At 43.9% G+C, this 14,486-nt stretch overlaps 1 protein-coding gene across 2 annotated transcripts in view; it reads left to right on the top strand.

Moving 5' to 3' along the window:
• The window catches only part of Alg7 (Alg7 dolichyl-phosphate N-acetylglucosaminephosphotransferase), a 110,342-nt gene that overhangs the window by 1,870 nt on the left and 93,986 nt on the right, over window positions 1-14,486 (top strand). Inside the window, exon 2 of one of the 2 annotated variants that reach the window (XM_087349303.1) lies at window positions 6,506-6,577. In XM_087349303.1, coding sequence (XP_087205429.1) covers window positions 6,537-6,577 — 41 coding nt within the window. In that variant the 5' untranslated portion in view covers window positions 6,506-6,536. Of the gene's footprint in view, window positions 1-6,505; window positions 6,578-14,486 lie in introns of those variants that run through there. The other variant, XM_087349304.1, reaches the window with a different exon arrangement.

Genomic DNA, 14,486 nt, shown 5'->3' with positions numbered 1-14,486 from the left:
CTCACTTAAATTTTTCGTGCAATTTAAGCTTCTGTCAGTTTGTAAACCTATGAATTTGGTATTTGCAGACTTCTGTAACCATATTTGATTAAAACATGCTATTTTACTTAAATTATCAAATGATTTATTACAGATTGACACTAGTGTCATCTGTGAATATTAAAGGTTCTAATCTAGGCATTTGTTGTTGGAGGAAGGTAATTTATATGCATATTAAGAAATCCGAGTCTCTGATATTGACCTTTGTGGAACTCTCTGCTTTACTGTTCTCCAGTTTGTGCAGAATTTCTTTATTTCCAGTATCTTCTAGCTAGAAGATAGATTCTGAAACAATTTGCCGTAGATTCTTGGATACTGCGAAATGTAATTTAGCTTACAGGATTTCATGATTTGCAGTTGTACGCTTTTGCTACATTATGAACTGTACCTGCAGCATGGTTAATAGCTTTTAATACCTTATGTATTAGCTTGAAGGTATTATTTGCAGTGGGTATCCCTTTCCTAAAGTCAAATCGGCCTCAGACCAATATGTGATACTTTAGGAGAAACTGAACAACAGTGGAGCAGGCCTGTAGTTATTACAGTATATATCTTCTTTCCTCTAAAGTGGTTTTGCTATTGAGATTTTAGGATGATCAGAGAAAATAACTTGAGTATAAATTAATAGGCTTTTAACTGCTTTGTGAAACGTGGCCATCTTTACTGACAAATCCTAATTGATGAACCGTCTTAACACAACACTTTACAGTAAATAAATTTGTTCTCTTTGGCACGTTATTTAACTGTTTTAATACAAAACCATTCAAGTAAGAATTCACGAGACTGATCAAGTCAAAACCAATACGTAGCAAGGATGAAGTCTTTCTGTCCAGAAATTATGTGCGGGTAATTTTTCTATTTCTGCCGGAAATGAATGTCGAGTTCGGGTGTATGTACCACGGCTATGAATAAATAAATCTGCATTTACAAGCGTGGCACATTCGCGTATGGCCAAGTGTCCTGCCAGATCTTTGAGGGTCATACGGATGAGGTCACCACGAGGTCACTCGGCATGGAGGTGACAGCCTCGGGGGCTGTTCGGTGATCTCATCAGACGATGCATCCATTACCTCTTGCCTTGAGTACCAGTCCCTATCTCACGGCAAGTGCGTAGAGTCTGCATACATTTAGGAAGTTGTTTGTTATGTTCAACTTTACATGGAATTTCCCACTTTAATTTAACAAGGAGCACGAATTCGCCATCAAGCTTTGTCATATAAATCTAAAGGTTTCTGACGAGGTGCGTCATTAAACTGACGCACGTTTTGGACTTCCTCCAAAGTTTTGTTTTTGGATAGCACAGCGTTTCTGAAGCCATGTTGTGTTTCCGACCCTGCTACGTCCGCTAGATGGATCCAGTCTCTGCTCCCGTCATCGGCCGGGAGCAGAGACTGGCTTCTGAAAGGTTTTTTTTTATGAAGAAACAGGACGATGACTGGCTTTACCGATGCTTATTGTTCTTCCTTTTATATATAAATTCTTGGTAGTAAAACACATAGGATACGTATTCATGGTATAGTTTTCAATTTTACGCTGGTATATTGGTCATGTTGGTACTCGGGTCCAGTGCAAGATGGCGTGTTGGCAAGGCGCGGGTTTAAAGCTTTGTGTGTAAAACTTTGTTTTCTGGTGTTTCTCCTTCGATTTTAAAGTTCCAGTATATTCACATTATCATTCTGAGATTTGTGATTATTTTATTGAAGCGTATCCAATGAAGACGTCCGAAGTAAGCTATAATCAATACTAATTTATTCGATTAGCACTTTTGTCTTTAGGTTTTGGTTTGGAAAATAAGTGCAGCCAACTTGGGTGAAATGACACCAGGCTTGTGAATGAACTATACGCAGTTCTAATAGCGCATTGTATTTTTCTTTGCCAATCGATATGTTTACTTGCGAATAATCGATTTAGTGCTTTCGATCTTTGTTATGTAGAAGTTAACTTTCACTGCATTTTAAACTTCATTATTTGAATCTTCTACTTTGTTATTAATAAGAAGTTGTTGCTGTTGTTGTTTTATGTTGCTTTTTTCTGTTTAGCTTCTCTGCTTTAATCGATATTGGCAATTAAAACAATAATTCGTGAGAAGAACGGAAGTAATGTCATTTCATCCAGCCCCTTGTACTAAGATGGCAAGCTGTAGACGTCATAATATTTTTTCGTATGTCCATAGGAAGACAATTTACATATGTAACAAACATTTCTTTATATTCTTAGCATTACAGAAAGCATGTTAATGAATATTCTGGTTCCATATAAGACGGGAATTGTATAAATTGATGAGCAACCGTTAGCTTCCCAAGAATGATTCTGCTCTAACGAGTTGTTTTTGTGCCAAAATTGTTAACCATAAGCTGAGATGTTGGTAATCGTGTTCAACATATTCAGAAAGTTTTGTGCAAAATTTGTTGTAATGCACCATCATAACAACTGCCGTTATACGGAAGTCGGTTAAGCACCACGTCATGAAGGCGTGTGGGGAAGTGGAGGCGTGGCTCTACGTGTGGAATGGCAATAAACATTTCTCTTTCTGGTTTTTAGATCGTTGTATGTACTTCTCAGCTTTATTTATGCACGTTGCCAGGATTGAATCATTCTTGCTTTCTGTAACAAGAAACTTCTGTAAATCCTTGTGTAACACGCCCCCCGTTATATTACGACGACGACACTGACTGCACGGAACGGAGGCTTCGTTGACAAGCTAATTGTTGCTCAGTTAATCAAGAAATCACCCCCTCCAGTTTTTTGGGAACGAAGAGTCTACAAGATCCTGGCACCAGGCACTGTCCTGAGCCAGATTCATCCAATCCACATACACGATATTTATTAAAATTTGTTTTAATATTATCCTCCCATCTGCACCTAGATGCCTCGCACTGTCTCTTCCGTTCAGGCTTTCCGACTAAAATGCTGTTTACTTTTCTCATCTTTCCCATGCGTTCTGCATGTCCCGCCCATATAATTTTCCTTTATTTAATAGACTTGATAATAATTCTTCTAGGACCTGTTGATACTTTGCGGTTTCCTTTGATTACGTCTTTGTAGTGGATTTGGACGATAGAAAGAAATTGCAAGAGACCCTTTCAGGAAACTTCCGATATGAACAAATCGCTTTAGAGGATCTGCATTATCAAACACGGTACTGTGGTAGTCGAAGAAAGAGCTTTTAAAGTGACAGGCGTTCTTTGTATGTAAAGGGTGAAGGCGTAAGGAATACACAGTCCTTGAATTCTAAGAAAGGTTCTATGTAGTGCTGTAGAGGGAAAGCAGACAGCAGCGGTTGAAATCCATTTTGAAAGTAAATAAGTACGAATTAGTGTAAGCAAATCTTAACTACACTTGAGGACAAGGTCCTCCGCTGTGATGCGCAGTTGCTGGAGCCTGGTTCACAACAGTGCGAGAGCAACTGAGTTGTCCGGGCATTAGAACTTCGCCTGTTGGCTGTTCATTTGCAGAGGTCGATATTAAACCACGTAAATTACAAATAAACCTGCGAACTAGCACGGACATTCTGATAATCCAGTTAAATAAATTATAGGATTCTGTGTCACTCTTTTCCCCCTGTGGTAGTTACAAAAAGTGTTTTTTTGCCTAAAGCTCTTACAGACGGCCAGCCATTTCGAAGTCAAAGAGGAAACTAAAGCGATATTATTAAAGTGGGTCCTAGATAAATGCGGACGGGACTTCGCTGATTTAGAGAGTGGGAGCCGTGCAATTATTTGAATGCCCCCTTTCGTCCACGGAAATGCATCGTTTGGTTTGATATTTTGGCTGTTGAAGTTCTCATGAGGACGCAATGAATGTTCTTTAAGAAAGAAGGTCTCGTTTTCTTCAGATTTCAGTACCGAATTTTGTTAGATGTTTTGACCTCAAATTGCAAGTGCATGCTCTCGACTACCACTTTCACTTCCTTTTTCAGGTCGGTTCATGGACTTGTGGCATTTAACAAACACTGTTCGCAACATTCTGTAGACTTGCTTTCCTCCTGTATGTTTCATTAAAAATAATTGTTACTGGCAGGTGCAGTTGAAGGACGATTACAAACGGTGTTCGGCGCTAATGATTTATGCAGGCTGTCGAAAATGTTTTTGATTGAACGTCTCTTTCGTATGCAACCTGAGTTTACTTTTTTGTAGTTTATTCAGCGTCGAATGAGAGGATGTGGAAGGAAGCGGTCGTTGCCTGGAGGGACTGAGGACAACCGCGAAATTGCATGAGGCTGGATCCCTGTTGACAGGAGAGAGCTTGTGTCTGGCGCGCGTGCGCTGTGAACCGACCTCGAGGATTGTGCTGCCGGCAGGCAGTCTGCTCGCTCCGTCGTCTTGCAGATTGCAGTGAAGGGCACACTTCAGCATCCACATTGTCCTCACATTGTCGAGAAGAAAAAAGAAAACTTTACCCCCCCCCCCCCCCCCCCCGACCTTGTGTGTCGTTTCAAAAGACAGCTTTCTTTCTTTTCGTTTTATTCTGTCAGCTTTTAAAGTTAAAAGTGAGTAAATTTGTATTGGTCTTCAAGTCTTGTGTGTCACCAAACAAAACCAGAATTACAAATCTTTCTGCACGTGGCGTTTTTCCTCCCCTCTGATGTTCGACGAGTGTACTACAAAAATGTAAGCGTTTTGTTTTGAGGTGTCTCCGTGGCTGCGAGGACCTACAGATTGCTTGTGGAGCGACAAAACATCTTGGCGACAAGCTTTCAAAACGCGCACCTCCTTGTCTCGTGTACGTCAGTCCTAAGCCTCTTGGAGCTCAAGGCAGTCATTATGAATCCGCGTGACATTTTATGAGGACGCTTCTTTGGAAATACGCGTTAAATGTTTGTTTTCTCTGAGCTCTTGGCGATGATTCATGGGGCCGCTGTAAAATTTGGAGTGACAACAGTTTCTGTTTTCATGTTTTCAAATTGGATGTAACATTAACAGTTACGAACATAAGAGGCTGCAGCCTTCAGCTTCGGCTTTTGCAAGTGGGCATTTTGACACTGACCAGCGAATCTCGCCGAGGGAAGAGGGCATTTGTATGACGCATTGTCCAGGGGATTAAAGCGTAAGACTGCAGCTGTGGGGACATGCGGACAGAATAGTCACTTCTGAATTGTCTTGGAAGTCCCCGCCACATTTGTCTCTCCCATTTCTCAGCGTTCCCGCTAGCAGGGAATTTTGGTGTGTAAGGAGGTTGGGGGGGGGGGGGGAATGGTTTTAACCTGCGCATTTATAAAGCGTTGGAATTAGAGAGGGCAAAGTCGTTTTTAATGGATTTGGGGAAGGACGAACCGATGATTTTCTCACGTGTTTATACCGCCATGACAGATATTTTACGCTTCTAATTAGGTTATGTTAGTGCATTTTTCCTGCCGTTCGTTTAATCGTATCTTAAAATGTTTGTTTGTTGCGCTGATGCCTCTGGCAAATGCAGTGTTCTAACAACCAGAGCTTACAAGCAGCCCAAGTGTTTTCTTGTTCTGGCTGCTGTCTGTTGGCTGCACTGTTAGTCTTTATAGCTCCATCCTCTCGTTAATGTCAGTCGTAGGTGGCTCAAGTAACGAGTGTCGAGTGCACGCTTTTTCCAGACATGTGGAGAGAGATTTCTCGCATCGCGTTCTGGCCCCAAATAATTGAGAAGGCTGTGTGTAAAAGAAAGACGACGAATCAGCTGCTACCGAGTAGACAGGCAGTGGCGTGCCGAGGCGAGCATTTCCTGTGGCCAGCGGTTCGATTTCCAACCGCGTATTCTCATTTATATTTGTCACAGATCGTTTCAGCCCCCCCCCCCCCCAGGTGAATGATGGACTACGACCGTGATATAGATCAGGATTCGTAATTCATTATCTCATTAGATTCTACATGGTCTTATCAGTTGACAGATTTCTGTAAAGTAATGGAGTAACCAAACACATTTTGGTAGTGTTCTTTACTGACGTGGAGGCTGTGGTTTCTGCATTATACAATGTAGTATTTGCATCCTACTTCGGCGTTTGTCTTGTCCTCGCCTTTAGTATCAATTTAAATTCTTAATGTATTTGTTTCAGGAAGTATACTTGCTTCTTCTTCGCACTGTATTTTCTTGCAATTCATCTGTTGGTCTTAGTAGGAGTGAAAAACCGAAATATTTATTATATTCCTCATAACAGCCGAATCCTTCATAGGTTATTCAGCTCTTAATGTCATTCGATGAGACTGGTTTGTTTATAGACTTCCGACTAACCGAAGGTTTGAAGATGCATACACGCCCGCTCATAAACACGAACGTACTCTGTTTATTTCCACGTAGGCTAATAAAACGTGAGAAGTGTTTCTGTCTTCATTCACACTAATTATTTCCGCAAACATTGTCCATACAATTTTTGCACCTTTTTAAAATTTCTGGTGTTTCGTTCTCTCTTTGTCTTGTCTCGCTGTGTCGCCCTGTCAGGTGATGTTTGCCCCCAAGACCAAAGCGTAATTCTGATGCTTTCTGTTTTTGACAGCACGCCACTGACTGCTGGATGATGATGGCCGATGACTGCTGCCTGGCGACCAGCTGTCTGCTCTTCTCACGAGTAAGTCAAGCTTCCATCTCTCTGCTGCTTGTTCAACCTACATAGAGTACAGAGCCCACGCCTCTTACCCAGAATTACACCTGACAGCTTTGGAGACCCTTGGCCATGTTGCACTCAGACTGGCCAGAAAAGTTGTCCAGTGGTGTTTAGTGGGAGCCACAGAAGGAGATAATTGCTTAATTAGGTCTCTCTCACTTTTGTCTTGATCCTCCGTCCACTGCCTTTCTGACAACGTCGTCGTAAGCATTTTAACAAAATCTTATGGATTTTACGTGTACGTGATTGAACCTATCACGTCCTTTTTGTCCGAAACAACGCGCGTAGACACAGAGTCGCTTTGAACCCGTTTTCAGTTTCGTCTGAGTCCACTGCATGTTTGATAACTTGATCGCTGAAGTTAAAATCATCTGTCTGTCTCTTCCTACCTGAAGTTTCTCACACACGCACAAAAGAACAGGTAAAATTATTCTTTTTTGTAGGTATTTTAATTTTCGCGATTCTTTCTGGGAGAAGGGAGGAAGACAGTGCCAAAATGTAGTCGCCCCGTCAAATGTTGCATGACGTCTTAAGTGAGTACAGCGCGTGCTTTGATCTACGGACGCAATTACGTAACTGCCCTGTCACCTTGAAACCGGATGGGCTTGATGTTTCTCTTAAACTGAATTAGCTACTCGAAGTAAATGTGTTCTGTAACTATCCTTTAGCTATTATTTGTGTTGTTAATTGAAGTTCTTAAAATTGTTATTCAGCACTAACTGAAAGAAAGCAGTTCAGCACATAACAAAGCAACTTCTGAGTAATGTCGTGTTGAAATATTCGTCTCAAGTTTAAGAGGGATTTAATTCTTTGTAAGTGACATTAACTTCTACTTAATATTGAACTATTTTTCATTTACCTTCTTTTTCATTTTGACATCCTGGTGTCCACCGCCCAAAAAACTGTAAAGAAGTTGAATTTTCAGGCTTGCACAATGAACCACGTCTTAAAAGTGCCTCGTTTTCAGTGAGGTCATTCGTTCAAATGCCTTTTTCTTTCAGGCAGTACTTAGTTGCAAAAGAACGATTTGGTATGAAGAACCACCATTTAAATTAACAGAGAATCCTGGGTAACTTCATTCGGCTTTTATTAATTAATATTTCAAGGCATCTCCCCCCCCCCCCCGGCAATAAAAATGGAATCGCCTGGCAACGAATGTTTGAATCGAATTAAAATAACTCATCAACGAATCGGTGATGACTTATGAATGAATACGTGCATTGTCCACGTGACGTCTGTACGGCTGAGGTATTTGTTTCACAACTTCCTTGTTTCTCTGCACACGTTGGCACCTTTCGCGTATAAATGTGCCACGTGCGGTGCCCAGCAGCCCGTGATGTTCCCCGAGGACTCTGCCTCTTTTGTTCCTGTGACCGACGGAACGATGTACTTATCTCGTTTATTCCCGAACAGGTCCCATTTACAAGGTCTGATATGACGGGATGTAGATTCTCGCGTATCTATTCGTAGTCGGGTCGTAAAACCGAAATTCCCTCTCGACATGTACGAGACCGATTACGTCGCGGCCCCCAGCGTGAGAATGAAGCCACTGGTCCCGTCTGCTGTGTCGCCCGTGCAGACTTACGACCCGGGTGGCCTTTCACCTTAGGAGCTGCCTGGTGTACAGGGGAAGCCGACAGAACGAAAGTCAAATATCCGGAGCAAGAGTTCAGGAAATCGCTTGGACGCTAGAACGTTGAATTAAGGACACTAATTTCATGCCGTCTAAAGCAATGATAAAAATATATGGAATAAATATTTGACTGTACTTTAGAAGTTCCTGGTTTGTCTTGTTTTAATGTTGTAACAGCCTGAACTTGGAATTGTCAAGAGAGTGCCTGTTCTCGATGTCGTAACTTCATTCGCCATAAATCGATTTCTGTGTGAAGTACAAAATAAAGCTGATCTTCGGTCGGACTTCGAATCTGGCAACCATAAAAATTGGTGTGGCTTTCACGTGCTGCGAAGAAGCTGCCTGTGTCCACGTGATATTTCAATTGGACGGCGCTAATTCCTCATGAATGTGGCCGCTCACCTACCGCTGTGCTTCGGTCTAAGCACCGACTCCGTTCCCTTTTGTGTTCTCGACAGCCCTTGCGTGAAATTCCACTGTCATTCAGGCTCGGTTGTTGATAGTTCTGAATTCTGTGAAAGAAGCCTTCACGTCGGAGTCGGTCTCGGTCGGTAACAAAGCTTCCGATCGCCATAGGCCACGTAGCACGGGAGATAAGGCGTCGTCAAACTGGAGGAAAGAAGAAAATGTAGAGGAGCGTTTAAAGGGACAGGGAGAAGGGCTCCCCTGTCACTACCAGGCTTAAAGGGCGTAGAAACCTTGCGGGCCTTTGGGCCACACGCGTCGACAAACACGACAGTCACCCTGGACAACCAAAGTGACACACGATCAGAAACACAGTGATGACTTTAGTTCTGATGGCGATGAACCAGTTTGATTCCCACATTTTCGTTTCAGATTCCGATCTGAGTTCTCGTGATTCAAAAGGTTAGGGCCAAACTGAAGGAGCGTATGGAGGGACTCAGAGAGTAGGAATCCATGTCCTCCGAAGTTATCCCGAGTCAGTCGAGGCCATTGAAGGTAGGAAAGTCTGGTAACGTACCGCGGAGATAATAGTACTTTGCTGTTCTCCTACTAGCTTAATTTTGAATCACACGTAGGGGAGAGGAGGCCCGGTTGAATGGCCAGCCTGCTCCCCAGACTTGACACCTCTCGATTGCTACTTTTGGGGGCATGTCAAGAGCCTCGTTTACGAGACACCCAGAACAACTTTTGGCCAGAATACTTGCTGCATCTGACGTGGTGACGCCACTTTGAACAACTGTTGTAAATTTGGTTTGTAATGTAATCCTTGTACATTAATGAAAAACAAAATTAAGCTAGTAGGAGAACAGCAAAGTACGATCATTTCAGCGGTGTTACCAGACTTCCCTGCCTTCAATGGCCTCGACTGACTCGGGATAACTTCGGAGGACATGGATTCCTACTCTCTGAGTCCCTCTATACGCTCCTTCAGTTTGGCCCTAACCTTTTGAATCACCCTGTATAGGCTAGTCTTAAGCACTTACAGCGTCGTTAAGTAAACCACAGATGATTAAATATCAGACGTGTTTAATTTAGATTCTGTGCGAACATCACCGTCCCTCTACTGCGTGTCAAATGTTTGAGATGGATTTTTCATTTTGTGACATTTGATAAAAATTGACTGGCACTGAAATGCCAAAAATTGTATTGTCGAATGAATTAGTTGATCTGTTTTAAACGGGTAGTAGCGGTGCTGTCTTCAGAGGAATATCACACTCCCTCCCATTTACTGTAAAGTTGTGGCATCTTCTTCTTAGAGCCATCAGCAGACCGGATGTGGTCGCTTTTCGGGCTCGTAACTTATCACAGAGCCGAGCAGAATGGGAGGATGAAGAAACCTCGGTAATTATTGTGCGGTCGTTCCCGTATTTAGCGTGTAAAAATCCGTAGTCGTCAGCGTGCCCACTTGCCTTTCCCCCCAAGGTCACGGGGCTCAGGGCTCTGCATGGCTTGGCCCACCCCGTTTCCTCTCGGAAACAGTAGTTTCGGGAAGGGCTTGAATTGCAAGTCTGTAAACATGTGATGGGCGGAGAATGTAGCGCGCGTGTGAGACACAAGAGATATACACAACATTTTGGTCACAAAGTCTGAAATACAGAAGATCGTTTGGATAATTAGGCCAAGACGGGAAGATAATTTTATGGAGGATATGAGGATGTGATTGGATTCATCTGGCTCAGGACGTCGTTTTAGGGAGGTTAAAGGGGCGTTTGGGCTGGACAAAAGGTTTCAAGGAAATTGTCATCGTAACTTTGCGTTTGATTTCTCGGTTCGTAATTCCGTGTTTTAATACAAGGCTGTTGATTTATGGGAATATTTGAAAAGTTGACGGGTGGTGGTGTCATAGGATCTGAAAACATTATTTGAAATGAGCTTTTGTGTTTGTAATTTCATTTATCCACACCTGAGCTGAGCAAACACGGCGTCTCCTTAAGAGCCTATTGGAAATTAAATAGACTCAGCCAGCAAGTGTTGGTCCCGTCAGTTGACAGTACACTTCAGCAGAATGGGACTTCGACTGCAATCACGCACAGAGCAGTGCCACATGGTTCTGTCTGTCTGTATCTTCGAACTCACATCGCTGACCTTTTCTGTTTTACTCTTTACTTTTAGTGGTATCTTGTTAGGCCACTTTCCCGTTTGAGCCTGACATTATGTACGCGTAATATTTTTAAATCAGCATTTTTTGTTATGTTAATAGCAGAGTCCTCGTCTATAGTAAGCCATTTGTGACATAAATGTTTTCCATCGACTTTTCAGTTCCCTTACAGTTAGTTTTACGGTATGTTTTCGACATCTTCCTCCCCCTGACATAAAGGACGCCTCCCTGTAGCAGACCCTCTCACAGTCTTTAAATTTATTTAAATCCCATTTAAAATGCCAGTGTCTACGGCATTTTGTAGCGTGGTCAGTTTTTTAAGTGGAAACGTAAAATGTTGTATCCTGCGAGTCTCCTCAAGAGGCTAGTTGTCACTCACGTGACCTAAAAATTCCACTCCTTTTTAGGGAAGCCAAAGATTCATTACCTTGGTCACTGGACTCTTCGATTAATCCAGTCCAGATCTTTACACCCCCTTTACGTCAGATCCACCCACCTCCCCCCCGCGTGCTACGTACGATTCTTATCCCATCCTCGCATAATTGTGTTTGGTGAGCGACGTAAATGAAGAAGCTCCTATTCACTCAGTTTTGATTCGCCAACTGTTGATGTAAAATCCCACGTCTTCCGGGTTGTAGGACTGGATCCACCGATTATGGCCGCTGACAGTGTAGGGAGTGCCCAGTAAGCGGACCACTCAATGGAGGAAGGAGTTTCCGTCGGTCAGTACAGTCTGTGTAGTGTCAACAACATGCCACCTGTTCGTTGCAATCTCCTTTCTGGTCATTGACAACGCCTCGTATCGCAACACTCAGACAGACAAACCACCGACGTCTTAATCAGAGAAGGGCAAAATGAAAGCCAGGCTATTGGGCGCTACAACCCAGAAGACAGCCATCTTCCTTCTCGCCGCCGCGAAGACATCAAATCCTGCGTGTGATTATTTACGTGCGGTGCTTTTTAAATTGCAGTTTCGCGACACAGCCGTTTGCTCGTTGATGCTGTCTCTGCAAGCCTTTGGGGAAATTGGCACAAAGTGGGAGGAAATTGCAGTAAATCAGGCGACTCGTAATAGCGTGTCTATAGTTATCAGATGTATGAAGACGAGAAGGTCGCGGAGGGCAAATTGTGAAGCTCGGTTGACCTTTAGACAATTTCAAGGTAAATGATCCAGGTTAATGAAAGACGGACCGACAGACAGACGGGCTTATCGATTACATAATCGAATAAGAGGCACTCATGTTGCTTGCCCCGAAACTCTTTATACGTCACAACCTGAAAAAAACAGAGAAGGATGTCCGATAATCTCGTTTCACGCACATTTAAGACGCGCTTAAACGGAAGATCTACGACTGTTTTATCACTTAATATAATCAGCGTCTCATCAGTTGCAGAACTGAGACATGGCCGTATTTGCATACGCACCGTTCTGCCATAACTGGTCTACTTTCGAAATCATTTCGCTAAAACCGGATAGCTCGATGATGCTTACATAAATCAGGCCCAAGGCCCCTTCAGGCCCGTGAGCCGGTCAGTAATAATGCGAACATCGGCATTGTTGTGGCCTGCCTTGAACCAAGTCGCTGGTTGGTACTTAAGATGATAACTTCAAGGACTTGTTCTGTTATTTTTGCAGTGGACTTGTTATAACTGCGTCAGATATGTGAATGCTGTGGTCTGGTTGGAAAGGAAGTATGTAGGCCTAGGATACAGTATCCCAATCAGAAGGCCCTCATTATGCAGTTTTCTCCGTATCAGATTACAAAATGAGCCAAATTGGATTAGTTTAACGTCGAGGCTTTGTATCGAGCGAGGTTCGTGAAAATCGGACGTGCGTCGCGTGAGGCTGTCTGTCAGTACGCGGCGAGACCCGGATGTGTTTGGTCAGGATCCAGCGACTGTGCGCCGTCGTGCCTATGCCCACAGTGCGCGATGCTTCTTGTAGTTAACTGCTTCATTACTCAGATGGAAGGAACAGCATCCAGCAGAAGATTCCACGTGCAAGAGAGCGGCCGCTATTAACAAATTGGGTAGCAGCACACCTGCAAGCCCCCGGGCTGCCAGCGAAACTCGCCTCAGCTGGTCGCTCGTCGCTCTGCCACCCTGCCCGCTCACTCGAGTGAAACTTCTGCCTTCTGGCACCGGCCGTCCTCCATCCTTGCCTCAAACGAACACGTAGGATCTTCGGTTGCGAGACAGTGTTTGGAGATCGCCAGAAAGAGAGGTTTTCATGGTTTTCCTCAGTCCCTAGGGAAATGCCTTTCATTATTCATTCATCATCCAATCTTCCGACGGTCTGAGCAACTGGTAGCGTCGTTGAATGAACGTCAGGAAAGAGTAGACTGGGGGTGTTAAGAGAGCGCGGGACTGAGGAAAACCACGCTAATCACATATCCGGGCCCCCTTCACCCATGTTTCGAGCACGGCGCCTCCTTGGATGTCGCGGATTGGATGAAATTTCGTGCAGAGTCCACCTCGTGTGAAAGAGAGTAATTGAAGTGTCGTTGTTAGCCGAGGGTGAGGGCACGCACGCACGCACTTTCCAACTGCGGTTGACGGTGAGGACGTAAATGGATCATCACGGCGTGAGAAAGGCAATGAAGAGAATGTGAGATAAACAGCTCGGAGAACAATAAAATTACGTGTGTGGTTCAGTGCAGCTGTCTCCATGCGAGTTACCGGCTATTTTAACCCATAAACTGAATTTAGTCTCAACTCAGCCGTCACCCCTCGTTTAGAAAAGCTCTCTCTTTCTCTCTCTCTCTCTCCACTGTCATTGGAATTCCAGCACGCGTGGTCTCGACAGTTCGTTCCTCAGTCATTAACGTCTTTCAACAAACACTGGCGTGAGTGGAAAAAGACAATTTAAATTGTACATTAACGTCGCATATTTGGGCTACAGCGCTTATCAGAAACTGCTCACCATAGTGACTCCATGGAGCAGGTCTTCTTTGAGAAGCTGCTGGCTAAAAGATTCCTCGCCTTTTGTGGTGCTCGGGGGCCCACATGACCTCGTGAATTGTCTGCCCCTTTCCTGCATTTCCTGACATTTTGTGAAGGGCGCATTTCGAATTGCTTCACATGCAAATGTGGTCTATCTAAAATAAACAGCATCACACGACTAAGAAGACAAACATTTATGGTTCGATGACGATAATTAATTAATAAGCCACTGGGCACAAAACGTTTGGAATTTTGTCTGAGCGGTGTACGAAACACGTGTTTGTGTGTTTAGACCTCAACTACTCGTATGAGACGGTGCAGATCTTTAAGTTACGCAGATGAATTTGAACGAGCCCTCGCGGTAGGCAGTTTCTTGCACGATCTACAGTCCACGACTGTAATCTTGAGACTTGCGGGGTGAAGGAGGAAAGATAGCGCCTGCCTTTAACGCTACGGACTTACTGCATTCATTGCAGGTCTCAAGATTACAGTCGTGGACTCTACTTGTCTTGTGTTAGTGATCGCGCTGACAGGCGTTGAGGCAGAGCCAGGTGGACTGTCGGAGCCTTGGTAGGTTAGGTTAGGTTGGAAGCCTCTTCCTAGAAGAACGTCCCCAAACGCCACTGGTCCATCCATCACAGAACCCCCACGGACCTATCTGAAACCGAACCCAGAACTTCCCGGCGCCTGTCCGCCTCATGGCGTGGCTTTGCCTCCGAATCTTTAGTGGAACA

Source organism: Zootermopsis nevadensis, unplaced genomic scaffold, assembly GCF_977971745.1.
Source record: "Zootermopsis nevadensis isolate Lab colony 2312 unplaced genomic scaffold, Znev_1.0 Znev_ptg000016l, whole genome shotgun sequence".
NCBI classification, from domain to species: Eukaryota; Metazoa; Arthropoda; class Insecta; order Blattodea; family Termopsidae; genus Zootermopsis; species Zootermopsis nevadensis.
This window is presented reverse-complemented; position numbering and strand designations above follow the sequence as displayed.